The 21,728-nt window shown below is 42.4% G+C and overlaps 1 protein-coding gene across 8 annotated transcripts in view; it reads right to left on the bottom strand.

Annotated features, from left to right (window-relative positions):
* ADGRL3 (adhesion G protein-coupled receptor L3) overlaps positions 1-21,728 on the bottom strand; it is a 478,112-nt gene that overhangs the window by 78,386 nt on the left and 377,998 nt on the right. For 7 of the 8 annotated variants that reach the window (XM_079307369.1, XM_079307362.1, XM_079307363.1 and 4 more), the window contains 3 exons: positions 21,425-21,528; positions 12,487-12,672; positions 9,108-9,146 (listed from right to left, as the gene is read on the bottom strand). In XM_079307369.1, coding sequence (XP_079163495.1) covers positions 9,108-9,146; positions 12,487-12,672; positions 21,425-21,528 — 329 coding nt within the window. The remainder of the gene's footprint in view (positions 1-9,107; positions 9,147-12,486; positions 12,673-21,424; positions 21,529-21,728) is intronic. The other variant, XM_079307366.1, reaches the window with a different exon arrangement.

A 21,728-nucleotide genomic window follows, 5' to 3' on the forward strand; every position in this document is an offset into this window, starting at 1 on the left:
TTTAACTTGCAGCCAAGTAGGGAGTCCAGATACTCTCTAGTTTCTCTCCCCACTGAAAGTAGAAGAAACTATCCCAAGGATTATTCCTGTTTTGCCCAAAATCACATGAGATTATACCTATAAGGAACCAAACATCTATTAAAGAATGCTGCATGACCTCACTTGATGACCCTGTCCTTGCTTCCCATGCTAAAGAACTACCTCTCCTGTGGTTTTCTTTTCTTCCTCTGCCTAATCCTTCTTCCAAATGCAGCTCAGCTGAGCTTATTGTGAAATAAAAAATGTGGGACTTGGAGTCCAAATGTACCTCAACACCATGCACAGAATGGCACCAAACCAATGCTGTGGTTGCTTAGATTTAATGACTAGACAGCACAAGCACACAGATGCACCAGGAGAAGGACAAAATTAACTCAAATTAGATCAAGAGAAAGCTTTCATAAAGCACAGCTGGCCTTGTTTGTAGGCTGAGATCAAATGAGGGAAGAAGGGCATGGCAGAAGGAATCCAAGAAGGGTGACTTTCTGTGCTGAGATACATACCACAGCTTCATGGTCTCTGTGATGTCAGGGTATCTACACATGCAAAGCCAAACCCTCTAATTACCAGCCTGTAAAGAACAACCATCCTAGGTCACAGAATATTAGACACAGTGGACCTTTCATGTCCCCAGCAGTGACTACAATTGGACATTGAGAGAAGAGCAAGATCCTGCTGAGCACAAAAAACAAATCCCATTATGGTGATGCTTTTCATTATATGGTTATATAGAACCACAGATTGTATGTTCAATGCAAATAAATGTTAATAAATTGCAGAGGGAGGTTTTTCCCAAATAAATGCATGTGCTCATGGTTTCTTAGTTCTATCCTGAGGTTACAAAAAAGAAACAAAATGTAAACCTTCCTTCTTAGACACTTACAAATTGGTATTAAAAGATGGATTGTAAAAAGGAAACTAATTAAAAGCCTTACAGTAATTATGCATTACTAAAAGGCCAGTTGTATATATCCCATTGATTTCCTTTGTGACAGCTGCTACATTTCATTAAACTGAATTTTGCTTGTTCATTCTCCCCCTCTAGAATACCCGGCTGTGTGGCACACAGTTTAAATCTAGGAGGTTTGAACTCTGCATATATCCAGTGATACCATATCTATTTATTCTTATCTCGCTGTACCAACATCCAAGACACCACTCTTCAATAAAACCAGATTTTGCAATGTAAAATCTCTCTTTAACTGGGACTCAACAGTGAAAATCACTAGGAGATGTTAGAGGTACTCAGCTCATTGCCAAATTGGGCACCAGAGTGCAATGTGCTACAATGCTTAAGTACAGCAACCCTAACCTTGGAGAACCAGAAGCTCTCTTAGAGTTAGAATCTCTCTAAACCCTTATTGTCCGTTTTGGCCTCTTACTGAGCAGCTGATGGAAGATCAAAAATCTCAACAAACCTACAGCTGGAGAAAATAATGCTTTATGGCAAGTGAATACCAGGGAATACAGGGAATATTGGTTGAATCCTTCTGTTGAGTAATTTTCAAATATGCAGTTTGTCCTTCCTTACAGAGAAGGATCTCCTTAGGAAGAGACTGAACACACAGTACACTTTATTTAGCATAGAACTTACATCAAGGACCTACCTCATATAGCAGCTTTGGGAGAATGAGGACAGTGGCACAAGACAATAAAGCACCACTTTTGCAATGGCATCTCTAATTGAAACATTTGAATTTTATACCTTCTACAGCCCTGTCTCATACTGCTAACACTTCCTTGATCTCACAGGAATATCTCATACAGTGCACTTTCAAAAATTAGTATATAAGGAGCTACAGTCATGAGGTTTTGCACAGTTAGGTTAAAGTCATGGCTGGTGCATGAAGCAAGAAGTGGTACCCCTGTGCTAAAGGTGTTTGCCAGCACAGACTCCTCCATAGGGATTTGGTCACCCTTCCTGCAGAGTGCAATCACACAGGCACAGCCTCAGGCCATGCTTATGGCCTCAGCTCTCCCCACACTGCTCCCAAACAAATGCCTTGTCTTCATTTGAAAACACAAACACCTAACTAACCCACTTTTAATAATAGCTTGAGGTTTTATGGCAAATCAACAGAGAAAAAAAAGCACAAAACCTCTTTCAGGTCCAAACTTCACAGTGCAAATGAAAAGCCCATCAGAGAGCAGATGCACTGAAATGTTGATATAGAACAATGATCACAATGTTATGCTCTTTTTTTTCCCTTTTCCACCTGGAAAGTAGTGGTACTTGGATAAAGCTTACTTGTACCCTTGCTCAAGAATGGCTGGTTCTGCTCTGTATTCATATTAAGCACCTAGTGCTAAAACAAACCCGTTCCTCAAGCTATCAATATTTGCAAGCCTCCAAACTGAGTTAAAGGCACAATCAATGCCATTGACGACAAGTTCTGCTGGAAGTTGTTTGATTCTTGCCTCTGGCCAGAAAAAGCAGCAGTACAAGAGAAACTCCCATTAACTCTGAATGTACCTGGTACAGTAGGAAGAGAGGACCACTATAGAAGTATGGATATGGAAACACAAATATTCGGGAAAGGTTACTGCATTGAAAGAGACCAGCTCAGGAAATGACATGTCTTTTTAGAGTGGCAAATGAACAGCACCTCAATCCCACTACACAGGGGTCATCAATCAAATGATTACACTCATCTGCTGTGTGGGACTTCCAAGACAAAAAGAGATGCACATGTCATTTCTTCAGCTTCCTAAACAAGGAAAATGTCATTTGGCTACATGATGGCATTAAATTCTACTTCTTAGCTGAAAAGTGCCTTCAAATCTGTCTGACAAGGCACTTCACTCTTGGATGATTTTTTTTTTCCTTGTCACTTATTCTTTTACTTCAAAATCAAAATCTGTCTCTGGCCGAAGCACCAATAAGCACAATGGAGACAATTTCTTGCACGGTCATTACAAAACTGTTGTAGCATTCAATGGAATGTACAAGCATATCTAGACTGAAAGGAGCTCAGCCACAGTGAGTGGTTGAAAATAAATAAAATCATTCTAATATCTGCTGCTAATCTTTGCTACGGCTTTTAAAAGCAAGCCAGAAGCACTAGCCTACATCTGGTACCAGAGTGGTGATTGGCAACAGATGGTATCAGTTTTGGTGAACTGAGACAAAGCCTACTACTCATGGCAAAGGCAAGAACTACCCACGACCATGCACAGGAATTTCTAAAATTGCTCCACAGATTGAGAGCAAAAGGCACCCAAGAGAGAGCGTGCAAACCTCTCTTCAACTACAGAGTACATGCTTATGCTGTGGCTACAGGAACTGTACTGACTCAGAAATGGCCTGAATTCCAGCAGTGCTGAGAACTCACTCTAGTGAGAAGAAAGGCACTGACCTTTATTAAAATTAGGCCATCTACAAAATGCTTAACCATGGAATTAATGGTCTTTTACTAGGTATGCAAGGTTTGCAATCTTGGCCTTGAACTACCAATAATCTCCTAATGGGAGCATGCAAAAAATAATAGGCGATATGAGAAACAGAACAAGGTTACAAATTACAGGTTATGGTTTTGCTTTACTTACTATACAAGGAAGAATATTTTAAGGTCAGAAGGCATCCATAGGACTGAAATAAAAGGAATTGATTGGGAAGAAGGAAATAACATATGATCTATTTCATCTAATGAGATCTTCCCTGCAGAATAAGCTGAGAGCAGCATTTATGAATCATCTGTATTTGCTGCCCTACTGTTTGGGATTTGAAACCATACAAGCAACCGCTACAGTAATTACACTGGGGAAGTGAGCAAGGCTGTAGCAAGAAAGGAAAATGGGCCACACATCAGAAATGCCTCTGACAGAATATCCACAGCCTTCAAGGAAACTCCTGGGGAGTCTGTGAGACTCTTCCTTTACTCCAACAGTTTAAATTAAAGGGACATCTCCCACTGCCCCCATGGCAATTTATATCCAGACTTTTTACCAGTGACACCAGATACCAGGACTGACTCAGACTCAAGCAGAGAGTAAGCACAGAGCAACACGGAAACCACTAGATTTATTTTTTCTCAGTTTTGCCACATGAGAACTTAACCATAGGCATAGTTGAGTTGTAGGTGGATGAACATGGGGTCACCTTCCTTTTTTAACATTTATGAAATGAATTTTGGAGTCTGGTCACAAACCCAAGGCAGCTGCTTTGATCCTCTTCTCCCCTAACAACGGGCTCACCACAGCAGAAACATGCAGGATGAGGATTTCTAGTTTCACTCTTGCTGACACAAATCAAGTGCAGGTTTCTCAAGCTGTGAAGTATATTAAGTTCACAGAGTTTCAACAAAGGGCTACCAAACCACAGAACCTCACTGCAAGTCACACTTCTTTCAGATGTCCTTTTAATTATATTAAATGAAAGTTTTAGGCACTTTGATGCTGATGGGCAAACATCGCGATCTCTTGAAAAAGCAGCTAAAAGTACTCCCTGTAGCTATAGTTAATATACAGCATTGTATGCTCACTGCTTGCCAATTTATTCCAGCCACTTTAACAACGATACCTTGCCTGACAGCCTGTGCAGAATAGCATCAGGAGTCAAGCAATGCACAAATAATCAGAGAACTCTCAGAGTTGTTTGACACACATTGCAGAGCTCTTTGTCATACAGCCAATTAAGTCACCAAACAAGGAACTTGAAAACCTTCATTAATTTGCCTCTTTTTTGTATAAATGGAGGTTAGAGTCTTTCTTGTCACAGGGGCAACAAGAACACAAGCAAACACGGCATAATTCAATTTGTGCTCTCTCTCAGAGCCACAAGTTTCTTTCGTTTAGTCTTCATGGAAGTTGGGACCAATCATGCAAGCAAGAGAGAAGTAGGACAAACAGAATTAATCCACTTTAAATAGTACTGGCTAAGTCCCAGATGCACCTTTTATCTGATGAGAACTACTAGGTTAGCAAAGGAATAAAAAAAAGAAAATTTCTGCTCAGGTCTAAACTTAATGCCTTGAATTCTCTGAGGAAAGCCTTTCATTTTTTGCTTAGTGCAGCAATTCAAACAGCCCATGTTTCAAACAAGTGTTCAGAAAACTTCCAGAAGAATCAGAAGGACAGCTCTGCAACCACTTTCCTCTGTCTGCTACCAGGAACCTGCCATCATCTCAGCACTGGCTTCATGCGTGGCTCTGATGACACCTGCACCCACAAGCTCTTGTAATTGCCAAGGAGCAGGTGGCACCTCCATCATCTTTGCCATTTGCTATCCAGATCAGTGCAGAATTACAAAATAGGTCAAGCTGATTTACAGGGCAGCTGTACAGAGGATGCAGGAACCAAGAGCAGCAAACTCCATTAGGTGAGGAAGATGCTACAAAAACAACCCTCTTGCTCCTCCTTCCACCCTTTTCCCAAAGCTGCCATTCACATTATCTGTTGTACTCACCAGCCTCCAGCTTTAAAACCACTCATGCTCACTTTATAAAATAAACCAAAAGAATGGGAATCCTGTGAAGTTTTTGTCTTCCAAGATCCTCATCCCAACACAGCAATTTCACATGGGAAGAGGCCTCGGGTTTGGCGTTGCAGCAAAATTCATTGGCCTCCTGATGCCCCACAGCTGTGGCTCACAAATCCAAGTGAAGCAAGCAGGTGAGCTCAGACTTTGCAATCAGATGCATGTACATGATAAAAAGACTGCAAGCACTGGTGTGGTATGAACCTTTAATAAAATCTGTGTTTCCAGCTACTAAATCAGCAAAATTCTCTAATTTTTTCCCCATGTTTAAGTTTTCTGTTTTAATACAGCCTCACTTACTACATTATATACTTAGCCCTTTTTTTTTTTTTCTTTACTACCCCATCTCTGTTCTTAGAGAAGAAGAATTGTATCCATGGCATTTTAAGCTGGGGAGCTGAGAAACACTGAGCACGAGACACTTGCTAAGGAGCATGGAAGAAATCAGTGACACAAAACCCAGTTTCCCAATCCCCAAAAGGCAAGTGATTTTTGTTTTCTACAACTCCAGTGCTTCAGTTTAAGGACAAAAACTTTTGGAAAATGAACAAACATAATTTCTGAAAAATTTAAAGAAAATTCATACCAGCTTATATCACAGACCAGCCACCAAATCAAGCTATGCTAATCAAATGTGTCCCCATTGTGACTCATTCTCCCACATGATGACTTTTCCATCCCTTTCCCAAAACAGAGTGCAAGAACTCCAGAAAGGTGGGCAGGAGATGTAGATCTCTGCTCTCTAAAAGGCCCCCCCTCTTTGCTAACAGAGCACCTTGCTGAGGCCACTCTGCCACTTTTACATACACCTTGGTCAGCTCAGTCTCAGCTGACTATTAATCAGTATCACAAATTAAAACCCACTTAGCAGTTTCTTAATTATCACCATGACTGAATAATCTTCCAGCAACTGTCCAAGCACTATATTAATATGTATTCATCATGCCACCTGCCAGGTTGGTTCTTGCTGGATTTTTGGGACAGAAAAAGATCATTTATCACATCTGAAAACAAAGCAGCAGCATTTGTAACCTCTATCTCGAGTAAATAAAATCCCTGAGCTTTTAACTCAACAAATACTGTGAAAGTGAGCAAATTAAATCCATGTTTGTTTTAAAAGTACCCAAAGAGATGAGGTGATAATCTGATAATGCATTCCCAGTTTTATGTTTGAATAACTTGCAAAATTCCTCCATCCACTTTGTATATTTATTTATAGTAATTTATTTTGGGCTTAAGAGGACTTTATACACCAATTGGTACAGGAGTTCTGTCATGGCTACTTAAATTGGTTAGCCCAAAGAAAACAGTAAGATTGATTTTAGCAATTATTATCTTCTCAGGTCACCCTCCTCCTTCCAAAAAAAAGTCTTTCCTCAATAGCACTTTTGATGTTCACAAAGCCTGGAGATATCTTGCATGAACTTCATACTGCACCTTCTTTTGTCTAGGCAGCAGAGAAGTGAAGCTACACTTCCAGCCCTCTGAGCCAAATTCAGCCAGGGATGCTCTTCACAATAATGGCATCAGCATGAGGAGATCATGTCAGCAAAGCAGAACATTATTTCTCTGCCATCAATGCCATATGTCCCAGTGACTTCCCATGTTCCACTGACTTTACAAAGCCCAGGGTGTCACCACTTAAGATCTGTTGAAAAACCTCTGATGAATTCCCTTGGCCAGCCCAGACATTTCATTTCCTGGTAAAGGATGAGTGGCCTGTAACAGGACTACCTGCAGTCACATCCTGCTGCTATTACAGAAAACCTCTCCCTCAGTAGACTTTCTGATGACTTTAGCCACACCATTTTCCAAATGGAAGCCTACTGTATGAAAATGTGTCGAGATACATTAATTTACCTCCACATAGTACAAAGCAGACCTGGAAAAGTCCAATTAGGTCATCTAATTCTTTCTTCAAGCCCTCTTTTACAGGACTGTCCACTTCAATACATGTACCAGATTTGTCCATATCCATACTTAACAGCTCAAGCAATGAGCTTTCATGAGTTTTCATCTACTGAAGAAGCAGACTAATCTTCAAACATGCAAGCAACCTTTCCAAGTGAAAGGAAAGGAGTCCTTGAAATTAAGGGTAAACTGAAGTTTTTGCAGAGTATCCAGGCTTTATTCTACCAAGGCCAAGCTTTCTGTAGGGTATATTAAACTCACCAATGGCTACTGTTTGAAAAACAGACAGAAGAGGAGGAGCATGCACCAACTCTGTGGAGAATGCAGCCAGGGAAAGGACAGCTATGGATCAGGCAGCACCCAATGTCCCCAACAGGACTGTGCAGCCCAGAGTCAAAGCAGGTTCACCACATTTCCACTGGTAGAAGTACAAAGGGTAGCAAGCTTGAGAGTGAGCACCGCACTCTAAGCTATCCTAAATTCCTTCAAATGCCTGCTGGTTGCTTTCTCCAGGATCCCAGACAAGGGATGGGTAACTCCATAACTTGTCTTTATCCACTAATGTATATGGAAGGGAAAAGGTGACTTTATCTGGTGACATTTCCCAAAGGGAAGACAGCCTACCAGCACAGAGGGGTACTGTGTTATTTGTAATGCTCTAGAAATCGAGACCATCTGATCCCATTTGCTAAATGAAATATGTGCTTACAAAATAAAGCCAGTACCAACTGCAGGGAGTGGAATTTTGCAGGAAAATGCAGGTACAGACAGCCCCCTTCAGAAACATAGAGTTCATTTATGCATGTTACACATATACATATAAATAACAATCAACCACCCATAAGAACAGTAACAACATTCACAAGCACAAGACAGAGATTAGAAAGTAAAACATTCATATTTCTTAAAGAAGCATTAACTCACCTACAGTATACTAACAGGTTTATATAAAAAAAAAACCCACACTGGAGCAAATGCTATAAGGCAAGGTGACAGGATTAGTAAAATAACCCAAGGCCCACTCCTGAAAAGCCCACAAGGGTGATCCTTCCAGGATGCTGGGACTTGACTTTGTTCACATCAAACACAATGTATGCCTATGAAAGTCAGGCCAGACCTTTTCATGGGATGTTATGTTCATTACCCTATGCATTGTTAGCAGCACTCTCCTCCTTTCAACATCTCTCTGTGAGACACTGCATTTCATTACAGTCCTACCTCCTCCCTCATGATGAGTGTTGCTATTTTGAATTGTTTCAAATTTAAAAATGTAAAAGGGGAAGAAGGAAAACTAAGGAAATGCAGGTGGCAACAACATAAATAACATGCTGTAAGCAAAATCCAGTTGGTCTGGAGACAGTTCTGTGAGCAGCAATTTTGCATTCTTTACTTGCACATCTCTATACTGTCCTGCTCATTCAGAGGGCTGGATGAATCTTGTCAGATCTCTCGTGGTTTTTTCCACTTTCTGGTTCAGAGATTTTGTCCCACATTTTTGTCAAGTCTGAGAGAAATGGGGCAGGTCGGCAAGGTAAAAAAATGACATTGTTATCCTGTAACCTTAACCTTAGAACTTGCTGCCGCACAGGTGGTAATAATCAGATTATTCACAGAGACAAGACCCACTTCACAGTCATTCAGTCAAACAACTGGACACATGTACTAGAAACACAAGAAATACCTGGACATAGGCCCTGCAAGAGCGCTCCCTTTTCTGAAGCTGAGTCCATAAAGAGAGCAGATTAAAGACGGAATAGAAAAAATAAGTTAGTGACAGAACAAGGGAAAAAAATGAAGAAAATGCCCGTGAAAAAAAACCTCATTTCTCTTTTAAACTGCTCCTGAAAAACCAAGCAAACTAAAGGAGTGAGCATGAGTTAGGCAGCAGTGGAAAACTGGAAGGACTGGCTCCAGAAATGTGGGTTAGTCCTTTTTCAGTGAAGTGAAGCACAGACTGGCAACTTTGCAAGAGCAGCTGTTAGATGGCAGAAGACACTGAAGTCTAATAGAGATACTCAAGAGATGATGTTTTCCTTGCAGCTTGGAGATCACACATGACATTTCCATGTCAAACACGGCTGAAAAGGAGGAGGGTGATGGTTATTTTCATAGGAGGAGCCTGGGCTCTGCAGTCAGACAGTGCTGATGCCACAGTGAAATAGAACCAAGATTCAGATGAGCAGGACCAACCCCAGGGAGCAAGGCTTGTGAAGGACTGCATCATCACACAGCCTGGACCTGTATGGACCCATCCTGACAGACCTGGGGCTTGGTAGGCAGTTTGCAGCAGTGAGCTGGAATTGGGGAGCTCTGCACCTCTGCAATGCAAGCTCACAAAACCAGGCTGCTCAGAGCCACTGGCTTGGCTGGGTTTGTTTTTGCTGATGTGCCTGGTTGGAAATTGCACATCAACAAAGATTCAGGGCAAGTTGTGCTCTCAACACACAGCAGTGCAATCCCATTAGTACAGCTGAGAGCCAAATTTGTCCTCGAGAGTTTTGAGGCTCTGAAATAAGCAAAATACACCCAGGTATCATGCAATGCCTAATTTCAATTTCTAATTCATCAATTTGCAACAGTAGAAATCTTCCTCTGGGTAAATCTGGCCAGTATGAAAACTTTACAGAAACAAATGGAGATCAAAGAAAGCCTTGCTGAAAATTACAGAGCTATCCACTTGGGGGTCTTCCCAGTCTGAAATGGAACAATTATCACCTTAATTAAGCCTGATCCAGTGGAAAGCATAAAGCTTTTAGTGACAGGAAAGTGGTTCTGAAAGATGATGGCTTTTAAAAATTCTGATTATGCCAGTTTATTTCAATGCACTGTACATCAGCTTGTAAAAAAAAACCCACCAGTACAAAACAGCACAGGTGATTACTTTTGGATCCCTAGCACATTTCCTTTAATGATTAAAAGAATATTTAATGGCTAGTGCTTACTTTATTTCTCCTTTCTGACTAAACAGCACTAAACAAAACTCTTTGCAAATTACTTTTTTCCTTTTTTTTTAAATACTCTTGATCAGTGAAGGGGAAAATGGAGCAGTAACTTTGCTGCCTTTTGTTTGCCCAATACTACTTCCAAGTTGAATTCATGCATTCTTAAATGAACACAGAGCAGTTGCTCTTCTAAAGAATTAAGTGGGGAATGAGAGCAAGTAAATTACTGAGCCTGTCATTTGGATCACTGACTCGCATCGCTGTTTTGCAGGACTTCACGTGGTCCAGAATTTTAATGTGGAATGCAATTGATTTGTATGAGTTGCGTGTGCAAAGCTGATGGAAGGGGGAAGAAACCTGCAGTTGGGGACTCCAGGAGTGACAGCTGAGCCCAGGAGCTCTGCCTCATCCAGTCTTCTCCTCCCCTCAGTAACTCATTCCTGCCCCCATGATACAATCCCACTTCACGTAATTGAAACAAATATCATATGGTGAAGTAAAAACAAAGATGAAAAATGTGCTTGCAAAGCTGAATTGACAAAATGTTGGGTGTGGCTGGGACGTATCCAGAAGAGCAAGCAGACTACAACCATGAAACCCGTTAGTAGGTGACATTAATTGCTGCCTTTACCTAACATTGTCAGACATCATCATCATTTCAACAAAGAACCATGGTATGATTATAACAAATAATGTTATGCTGATGTAACAGTTAATACACTTATTATCTACATTGTTATAAAATGGCTGGAAGCAGCACTAATTAAAAGCATCAGGAAAACCCAATTCCCAGCACATGCAAAGCACATGAGATGCAGGAGTTCAGCTCCCATGCGACTGAAATCTCAAACAATCCCAAAGCCCTTTGCATTTAAAACAGCATCAGTCTACAATAACAACTTAAAAGAAAAAAGAGAATGTTATTTCTCTGAAAAGCATTCCTCTTCATAAAACACCAAAGAAATTTTGGTGTTTATCTGGGATCACTTAGTCCCCATATAGTCTTGGGACTCAGTTCTGTTCATGCTTACATGAATGCCAGAACTGTCAGAGCCTGATACGCAGCTGAGAACAAAATTTTGTGTCTTATTTTAACTGGGTAGCCAATATAACCATGTGCTCATAGTCACCAGGGTCCAGCTGCTCTTTGTCCTGACAACCAGGCCCACACAACTCACCGTCAGAATCCTAGGTAAGTACTAGTCCATGTGTTTACATGAGATTCAGTGATGAAGAGGGCCTTTCACTGAGGAAACCTTCAGCTTTAAACGCATTCTTACAGAGCCCACCGCTCATTTTCTCCCACAACTGGCAACTTTAATGCATTGTAGCAATTCCTCTCACTTCTGGAAACGACAAAAGGACTAATCCTTTGTCTTAAACCATGGGGGCCCAGTGCTGTTGTGCAGTTCAGATGCCCCTGGGCTAAGTGGCAGGCTGTCACCACAAAGGCCATGCTGCTCTCTGTCTCGGTTTGCAATACAGGATGTGATCAGAAATGTGTATTCTGTCACCATCTGCTGAATGGGTGGGCAGTGACCCTTATCTCTGTGGCACATATTATCTGCTAATGGCCCATCTTTAAGACCAGCTGGGGCAATCATCTTTATCTGTTCCACAGCCCATCCTCCCTCCAGGAGATATCATCTGCTGCTGGCCCATTCAGTCCCACTGTGTGACTGATAAAATTACATCATCCCACTGGGAGATGCTCCAGCCAGGGGAGGAGCCAAGCCTTTCCTACCCAGATAAAAACTGAGATTTTGGACAGCAAGGTACCTTCTTTCCACTGGATTACAGAGGAAAGACAGACCTTTCCACATCATCCCTGGACCTTCAGAGGAAAACTGCACCTTCTACAGGAGCACTGCTCCAGCTGAACCACATCTGCCACTGCAGGAGGATGCAGCCACCATTTAATGGGACTGCTAACAACACCCTGACTGACAGGGTGTCAGGCTGCATTCTGACTCTGTCAGCGTTGGGATTGCTCTTTGCAATACTGTATTTCTACTTTAATTTCCCTAGTAAAGACCTGTTATTCCTAACTCCAAAACCAATTAGCAGGTTTACATTCCCCACTTCAGTTCCGGCCTGCCCGAGGCCGGGCACGCTCACCTTGTTGAGGCTGCGCGCGGCGCTGTCCTTCCCGCCGGGCGTCAGGTTGCGGAGCTGCACGTCCAGCAGGTTGACGAGCTGCACCATGGCGGACACGGAGTAGGCGATGTCGCCGGCGTACAGGTGGCTGCGGGTGTGCTCCGCCAGCTCCCGCGCGATGTTGGCCGCCATCTCCCCCGAGCGCATCTGCGGGGGGACAGCACAGGGACGGGTTGGCCGACAGGGAGATGGCGCTGCCCTGCCTCCCAGCCCCACAGCGCTACACAGGTAATCCCCTCAAAAGAAGAAGATGGAATAGAAGCACTTCCCAAGAAGTCAGCTACAAGAGTCTGTTTTTGATCATTAATAGTTTTTGAGGATGGTTTTTGCAGTCAGCCATGGTGGCCTCAATAATTTCTTCTCACCGGGCACTATTTTCCATGGGATTTCCATGATAAGGACAGCTTTAATTAGCTTGCCATTTGAAAAAAACAAGCCATGTAAATAGCCTCTCCAGTCAAGAGAAAGCAGTTTCTGATTCCAGAAGTTTATGTGATAGCGAAGAGATGATTTTTGTTACAACTTCTCCACAAAAGAGTTGATTGTAAAACGAGTGAAAATAGATTATATTTTTCAGAATAACATAGAAAAACAAGAGAAAAAGGATCACAACTTCAACCTTATTGATTTAATAATCAGGTGCTAATTTATCACTTAGCATAACTTGTCACATTACCCGCTGATGATGCGGCCAGTGACCCTCAGGGCATGTAAAAGCATCCTAACTCTAGACCAAAAGGCTCAAGCAGAGGCCACTAGAAGGGCAAAGCTAGCAGGTTGGTTGGCTGAATCTTCTACTAACAGATTTATATCATCTAGTTGACTCACAAAACTCACAAATAACCTGCAGGGAATTTCCCTGCAGGGAAATTCACTGTGTAATTATCTGGGAAACTTTCACTTTTTCCCTGTGGCTTTTTCCCTTTCTTGCTCTGTTTAGCTCTCCCTATCTGGTAGTCCTTTCCTCTTCTGTGCCATGGGGATTTGGGACAGGACAGCTGTCCCTATCTTCTTTTCATGAGCAGCCCAATTCAAAAATATCACTGCAGGTTGCTGGTCTTTTATTCATTATCTACCAGTCTGTGATCTGGAATGCAAATCCATGTGGAATATGCCTGGGACAAGGAGAAATTACTCAGGATGACACATAAATGAAGTTCCCACATCTCTGTCAGGCTCAATGGCAAACTATGCTGTGTTCTTCATAAGAATTTTCAATTGTCTTATCTACCAACAGCTAGAAATCAGATTTTTCTCTTGGTCCCTCACTTTCTGGTGCTTATTATAAAAGTAAGATTCTAGTGAAAGATTATAGGCTGAGCTTCTACCTCTCTGTAAATCAATTAACTGAGTTATAAATGAATAACTTACTTCCATCAATTTGACAGCAAAAGCCAATCTGATTTAATGAAATCTAACTCAAGATGTTCATATGCTTGTCTTTAGAGAATTAACGCATATGATGATACAGAGAAGATAAATAAAGGAGATAATGTGTTGTTCTTCCCATCAGAGCAATGATAAGATATATTCAAAATTTATTTCTTTCTTGTTACACAGAAGACTAATGCCATAGAAACCAGATCCTATTCTTACAGCTGCCTGCTCTCCTAAGCAGCTGAAGGAAGCCATGCATCAACACAGAGGCTGAATTTTGACCTTTGCTGCTGGCTCTCAGAACTTGAAACAATGACTTTATACCATCAAATCCCTTTATATAAAGAAATCAATTTCAACATTCTCCTGCAGCTCATTGCTGGAGCTTAGCATGTATCATGACACATTGTGTTTGTGTAAGCTCTGCAGAAAACTGCAGGACATCAATACATTTTCTTAGAGATACATCAGAGAATAACCAAAAATCCCACTACCCAATATTCGATGCTCACATTTTCCCTTGGACCACACACCTTTGCAAACTGGCACAGTCAGAGAAAATTGCTCAGCTGCTACAAAGACAAACACAAGAGTTTTCTTTCCCTGCAGGCTGCTGCTGTTCTTATCTGTCTGCAAAAGTGATGTAGGCTGGTCACTAATTAACTCTTCCTTTTCTCTTGGACTGACCATAAAAACTGCAAATCTGAGGAATTACACTGTGGCCAAATAAATAAGACAAAAAATAGGCAGTAATGAAGAAATACCCAAGAAAAAGGCAAACTAAAGCTCAGACTCTGTGAACTCCTGAGACATAGAAGTACTTACCCAAAGCTACCTCACACACCCAGGTTTCCTGAAAACACAGATGGGCCATTCTTCTGGGAAAATGCTTTTTTGGCTGGCAGGTAATGAAACTACATCCTAGCACTGACAATTCCACACCTACACATGGTCACAGAGAATGTGCAGCTGTAAGTCACTACAGCAGTGCTGAGACACTCCTTCCAGTCTGGCTGTGTGCATGACAGGGGTGTCCAGAATGATGGCTGTGTGACACATTAGTACTGATTTCCATGATTCTTTTGAGCTTTTTCCACTGAAACTGAAGTGTCTCCTATGCAGTACTGTCAAACCCAATTTCTCTCCTGAGCCCCAAATACTGGCTGAATATTCCAGGCCTAAGACAAGTATCTGGTCTCTTACAACAACAGGACTGATCCCTTTTTTTTTTGCTAATTCTACATAATGCTCAGCAAAGCTTACTGCTACCCAAGAGGATGCATTACTAACTTACTTCCTTCCTATAAATTGCTTCTCCACATCCTTCTCTTCATTACTGCCACATGAAAGATGAGCTCTTTATGCTATTTCTTCCAAGACATGTAATACTCTTTAACCCAAACACTGACATAGTTACATAGGAATATAGGAACAGCCCCTGGAGGTTCTCCATGGCTCAAGCTGATATTGAGAGGCAAGTAAGAAGTAGGGAAAAAATGTGTAAACAACTGACCTTTCTACTGAGAGGCTTGAGAACAATAAAGGAAAATAAAAATAATATATCTCTCCCTGATATGAGACTACTTCTTAACATTTTCTACCTTGATTACAAAGATATTAAATTTAAAACCTAATAGGATTCTGGGATAAAAGAATACATTCTGTTCAAAGCAAATTTGAAACCAATTTTTTTGTTTCTGTGGTTTTTTGGGCCTATTTTTTTACCTTTTAGAAACTGATTAAAAGCAGCCTTGGAATGCTAATTTGAATGGAGTGAAAACACGTTTCTGGCCAACAATGCCAACACACAAAACATAGTTCTATAGGTCTGCCAAAAAAACTGCTCCCCTCTTCCATTTGGGAAGACAGGATTCAGGCCAGATTTACAAATGATCATTGGCACCTGGAATCCCTCTGTGTAACACCCTGCATTTTCCAAGTTTGTGCCACTATCTTGCACATTCTTATGAGTGAAAAGGCTGTGAAATAATAGTTTTTGGAGAGGACATATTCTCCTGCCTGTTTCATATATGCCAACAAACAGAAGCAGGGAGCTTTGTCTGAAAAGATGAAGAAAGACTCTACTGCAGCAGTGCTTGCTGTTTCAGCCCTACCTTTCTCAGAGGAAAACCAACTGCAGAAGAGGAAAATAAAATAGAAACGAGAGAAGTTGCAAAAAAAAAAAAAAATTAGGGAGGAAAATTCAGAAGAAATAAGAAATATTATGAGAAGGAAGCAAATGAACTACAACACAAGTAGTCATAAAGACAAAAGTATTTTCCTGCAGCTTTCTGAAGATGAAAATTGATATAAAAAATAAAAAGATGGCATGAAAGACTGAACTACAATTTTTGAAAATAGTAATGATGGACTGGTCAGCTGGAAAGACCACAAAGTTGATGCTGTTTTTTGGAGGAACAAACATCTGACAGGTTTCACCAGGCACCATTAGCTGCCAGCAGGCAGGTAGCAAGGCTGTAAGGGGGGCTGTGGGCTAACATCTGACACTGCAGAGCTTTCGTGGCATTTTTCATTCCCTGGCAGGAATTTCAATATACATTCACAAAAGAGTCAGAGCATATCTACCATACTTTTTTTCTTTTTTTTTTCAGCATCACAGAATCACTTAAATTGGAAAAAGCCTCTAAGATTACCAGGTCCAACCTGTGATCAAGTACCAGAATTTCTGCTAGACCATGGCACTGAGTCCAGTGCCCAGTCACCCTTTCTATGAAGAAATGCCTCCTGATGCATAAACCTAAACCTAAACCTCCCCTGGCACAGCTTGTGTCCTCTTGTCCTTTTGCCAGCTACCTGGGAGAAGAGACAATACTCTCTATAGAGTACAGCAGACCTAGAGAACACTGAAAAAGAGGCTTTGAAACTATGGTATTCAACCAACTTAAACTGCATTTAATGACCCTTTAATAAGACACCCTCTGTGGCATCTGCTCCATCCAACTCATGATGGTGCTCTGAAAACCGACTGCCAAAAGCAACTTCGATGGAGGATTTAATTGTGCTGTTATCAGGACTGTAACTGCACCCTCATTTGTGGGGATGTCCTCCACAAAATCTCACTCTCCTTGTAACACACACCCAAGCACCTGTACAAGACCTCAGGAAGATTCTAGGAATCCTAAGGTTCACCTGCTCTTTGGGAGTACATGATACAGGCCACTCAGGAGGGCACGGGTGGCATGTGCTTTAGATTTACAGATTGAGGCTTTTTGTGCATTTGTAAAGGGTGCACATTTTTCTGTTCTGATACAAAAGAAGCCTCCTCTTTTGCAGAGGCTTGAAGCTGAGCACAGCAGTGCCAGGCAGCACCCACAGCTGAAAGCTGCAGCAAGGAAGAGATGACTTCAGGCGAGTCACACACTGCACAAAGGACGGCACCGATGAAAGCAAACAGGCTGAGACTGAAAGAGTGACCTCATGATCAGGATGATGCAATGTATCCAAAGCTGACCTTTTTGCTTCCTGTTACTGCTTGACTCTAGAAATAACCCAGGTAGCAGTGCATAATTCAATCTCACTGGCAAGTTTATTCTCCCACTCCGTTACGAGGGCATGGTAGGCACCAACAATAAAGTTAAAGTAAATGTCAGGAGGCCAATGAATTGCTGAGGAGAACATTTGTTCTGATCTTCCATCAAGCACAATAACTCTAATGGAAGCTGTAAAACCTAATACCATGATGCAAGCAGGCAAACACCCAATCTACAGTCTGTGCACAGCAGGAGAAAGAGAAGAAGTAAGTAATCATTCTTACTTCACTACACAGATATGAAAGCAAGCACAGCATTTCCCTACCATCCTTTCTGGCTTGGCTGAAATCCCTCCAGGGGACCCATCACTGTTCTTCCTGAGAAGTTTGGATCCAGCAGATGACAGATTTTTGGGAGACAAAGCAGATTAGGAATGAAGACATGCTGAGCAGGTAAGGATCCTGGCTGACAGAGAAGTATTTTTACCCATTTTGTCAGCTGTGCTGCAGCTGCAGATGCAGTGGGCATCCCCAGGAGAGCTGGGGATGCAGGAGAGCTGAGCTGCAGGGTGTAACCAGCCCTGTCCTCTCAGCACAGCTGGCTTACTGCTCCCTCTAGCTGTCCCCACAGCAGCAAGAAGAGAAGTTGGCTTGACTTAGAGGAGGAAGGCTCTTTTTTCATCTTCAGAGAGGTGCTGGAACAAATCTGCAAGCTTTGGGAAGCATCCCATCCACAACAGGGATGCTAGAAACCAATGCTTGATTTATGGACAAATCAGGCCCCTTCTTTAAGTGCAGTGATGATTTTCAAGCCTCCTGCTTGGGCAGGGAAACCAAATGCCTATTGGTTATTTCATAAGTGATTTAAAAGTGTATTTAGTGTAAGGATCCTGCTGAATCTTAAAGGAAGGCCACATCCATGTGCCAAAAGATGAGCTGGTGGGGAATAAGACTGACCTGGCTCATCAGAGACCTTTGGCTAGAATAAGAAAAAACAGAAAGAGAGAGAGCTTATGGCCTCTGGAAAAAGGGCAGGTAACTAAGGAGGACTACAAGCATGTTGTGAGGTTATACAGGGAGAAAATTAGAAGGGCTAAAGCTCACTAGAACTTTACCTGTCTGCTGCCATAAAAGACAATAAAAATGTTTCTCTAAATACACTTATGACATGAGAGAGATGGAGAATCTCCACTGAATATGGGGGAAATATAGTGACAAAGAATGAGGAAATGGAAGAGGTAGTTAATGCCTTCTTTGGCTCAGTCTTTAACAGCAAGACCAGCTGTCCTCAGGGTACCCAGCATCCTGAGCTGGAGGACAGGGATGTGGAGTAGAAGAAAACCCCTACAATCCAGGAAAAAAATGCTCAGTGATACACCATTTACACATCCATAGGTCTATGGGGCTGGATGAGATCCACCCAGGGGTACTGAGGGAACTGGCAGAAGAGCCTAGTGAGCAACCTTCCATCATTTATCAGCAGGCCTGGCTAATTGGGAGTATCCTAGTGGACTGGAAGTTGAAAATGTGATGCAGGATCATGGAGTAGATCATGCTGAGTGCCCTCATGTGGATGTGCAAGATCTGGACAGACTGGATCATTGGGCCAAGGTAGATGGTATGAAGTCCAATAAGGCCAAGTGCAAATCCTGCCCTGGGGTCACAACAACCCCATATAGCATTACAGGCTGGGAAAGGGTAACTAAAAAGCTGCCCAGCATAAAAAATGAGCAACCTGTACCCAGGTGGCCAAGAAGGCCAGTGGCATCCTGGCCTGGGTCAACAAGAGTGTGGCCACAGGGCTAGGGCAGGGATTGTCCCTCTATTCTGGGCACTGCTGAGGCTGCACCATGAGTGCTCTGTCTAGTTCAGGGCCCCTCACTACAAGAAGGACATTGAGGTGCTAGAGCATGTCCAGAGAAGGGCAACAGAGCTGGGGAAGGGTCTGGAGCACAAGGCTTGTGAGGATCTGCTCAGAAGGGTGTTTAGCTGGAGAAAAGGAGGCTTGAGGAAACCCCACCCCTCTTTACAACTACTTGAAAGGAGGTTGTAGCAAGGTGGATATCAGTCTTCTCTTGGTAAGAAATGATAGGACAAGAAGAAACCACCTGAGGTTGCACCAGGGAAGGTTTATATTGGATATTGGAAAAGTTTCTTCACAGAGAGGGGTCAAGCACTGGAACAGACTGCCCAGGGAAGTGGTTGAATCACTGTTCCTGGAGGGATTTACAAGACATGCAGATATGGCACTTAGGGACATGGATTAGAGGTGGACATGGCAGTGCTGGGTGAATGGCTGGACCCAATGATCTTAGAGGTCTTTTTCAACATAAATGTTTCAATGATTTCAACTCCAACACAAACTCTTAGGTGAGCCTTGCAAGGCTTTCCCCTCAAAAGCTTCTCCTGAAAAGTCTTGATGTTTTGTAACAGCTGTCATTGAAGTTGGGTCACGTATCTCAAGATCTCAATGAATTCCCACTCAGGCAAAAAGCTTAAATGCAGGCTCATCTCACATATTCCCCAATGCTGAACACAACAAAATTCCTTCAGGAAAAAAAATTAAATCTAGTCCCAGTTGTAACCTGCTGGGCATTTCTGAAAGCTTGCCTGTTCAATTTGAGCCTGCTTTGAAAGCACGTAACAAATGAAATGGGGCTCATTTGTTACGCAAATGATAGCTAGGGTTTCAAACAAAAAAAGCCTAACCTTGATGGAGATTTCATCAGTGCAGGCTATTATTTCCCTCTGCTAATGGTTAACGGCCTAGCCATCTTCACCCAGCAGCAAGAGGTCTCCCAGCTGCCTGGGTGAATTATGGCTGGAGTAAGTAATATTAACCCCTCCAGGGTAAGGATGTAGGTCATAAAACAAGAGCTGCACACAGCTGCTAACGCCAGAAAAGGCAGCCTGTATTCATCAGTTTGCTGGGTGCTTGGCAGGAGAGGGACAGAAGGACCATGGGCTTTGTAGTGGCTGTGCCATATCACAGCAGCCCCACTTTAGCTGATGTTTTCTTTTGTGGAGGGAAGGGTATAAGCAAGATGAAGCAAGGTAGGCATGACTAGTGCCAGCAATTCAGATTATTAGGTGTCAGTTTAGAGGGGGAGCAGAGAGGAGAATGTGCAAGGGTCTTGTCTGTGGGGTCATCCAATCCTGCTGACCAGTGAGCAGAGGCTCTCTGTTAGTTCTGTGTCACTACTGTGCATCAGCACAGCTCACTTGCAGCACCAGGACCTGCTCACTCTGGCTAAAGGAGTGAATAAATCCCCATAAATTGCTATAATAAAGATTCAGCCCACAGACTCCGTGGCGTAAACACACATCTGGTCTCTGTTTGTAATGAAATCAGCTGAAAGCACCATTGTGCATTAATAACAAAAATGCTCAACATATTGCTACCAAATAAGCTCTGCTTGTCTTGAACTTCTATTGTCACATGTTAATGCACTTTTAACACTGATAAATGATGAAGTGCTAGAAAACATTCATCAAGGGACTTAGGAGTCAAAAGATAAGCATTACTGCAGCATTGTTTTCTATTCCACCAGTTCTTATATAATTTGGGCAGAAGTTAAAAACAAAAAGTCAGAGGCACAAACCAAACATTTCACATTGAGCCTGCCTTTCTTTGGTAAAGATCTCTTAAATCTGGGGTTTATCCTGTGTTTGCGTGACATGAAAAAATCCTTGAGGATGCATGAAAGGGTGTTTCCTTTTTCAACAAATCAGTACTTTCCATATGTCCACCCACCTCCTCCTCCCTCTTCTTCCTTTTCTTGCCACAAACAAGAAATGCCATTCACTCTAGGTTTAATTCCACTGTCTAGTCCCTCTCCTTTGCCTTCTCTTACCCTCTTTGCCTTAATTTCCATGACACACTTGCTCTCCTTGCAATTCCTGGCTATTATACATGGCTCATGCTGTATGTGTGACTGTTGATCCTTTTGGGCTCCTTGTGGGAGAAAACCAGGGATCTGAGCAAGGTCACTGTGCAGACTCAGAGTGGTCCACACATGGAAAGAGTTTTACCTTTTGACTGATATGGTTGATCCAGGGTGAAGAGCAGTTGCTAAGATCAGGTCCTTGGGGTTCCCAGATACCATCAGGTGCCAGACACCGGAAAGTTGCAACACCTGTAATAGGAAAGTTGCTGTGTTCAGTGTGACTGGTTGCATTTTGACCCTAGCACTCCATGTCAAAGGCTTCTGGGAGCTTATTCGTGCTCAGGTCTTGACCAGGACACTTCTGAGTCATCTCAGTGTCCTAGACTCCCATCATCTTGGTGCTTTAAGGGCCCTAAGACATAAAAGACCCATGATGTTGTGCAGAAGTA

This window comes from Erithacus rubecula (assembly GCF_903797595.1).
Source record: "Erithacus rubecula genome assembly, chromosome: 5".
In the NCBI taxonomy this organism is placed as follows: Eukaryota; Metazoa; Chordata; class Aves; order Passeriformes; family Muscicapidae; genus Erithacus; species Erithacus rubecula.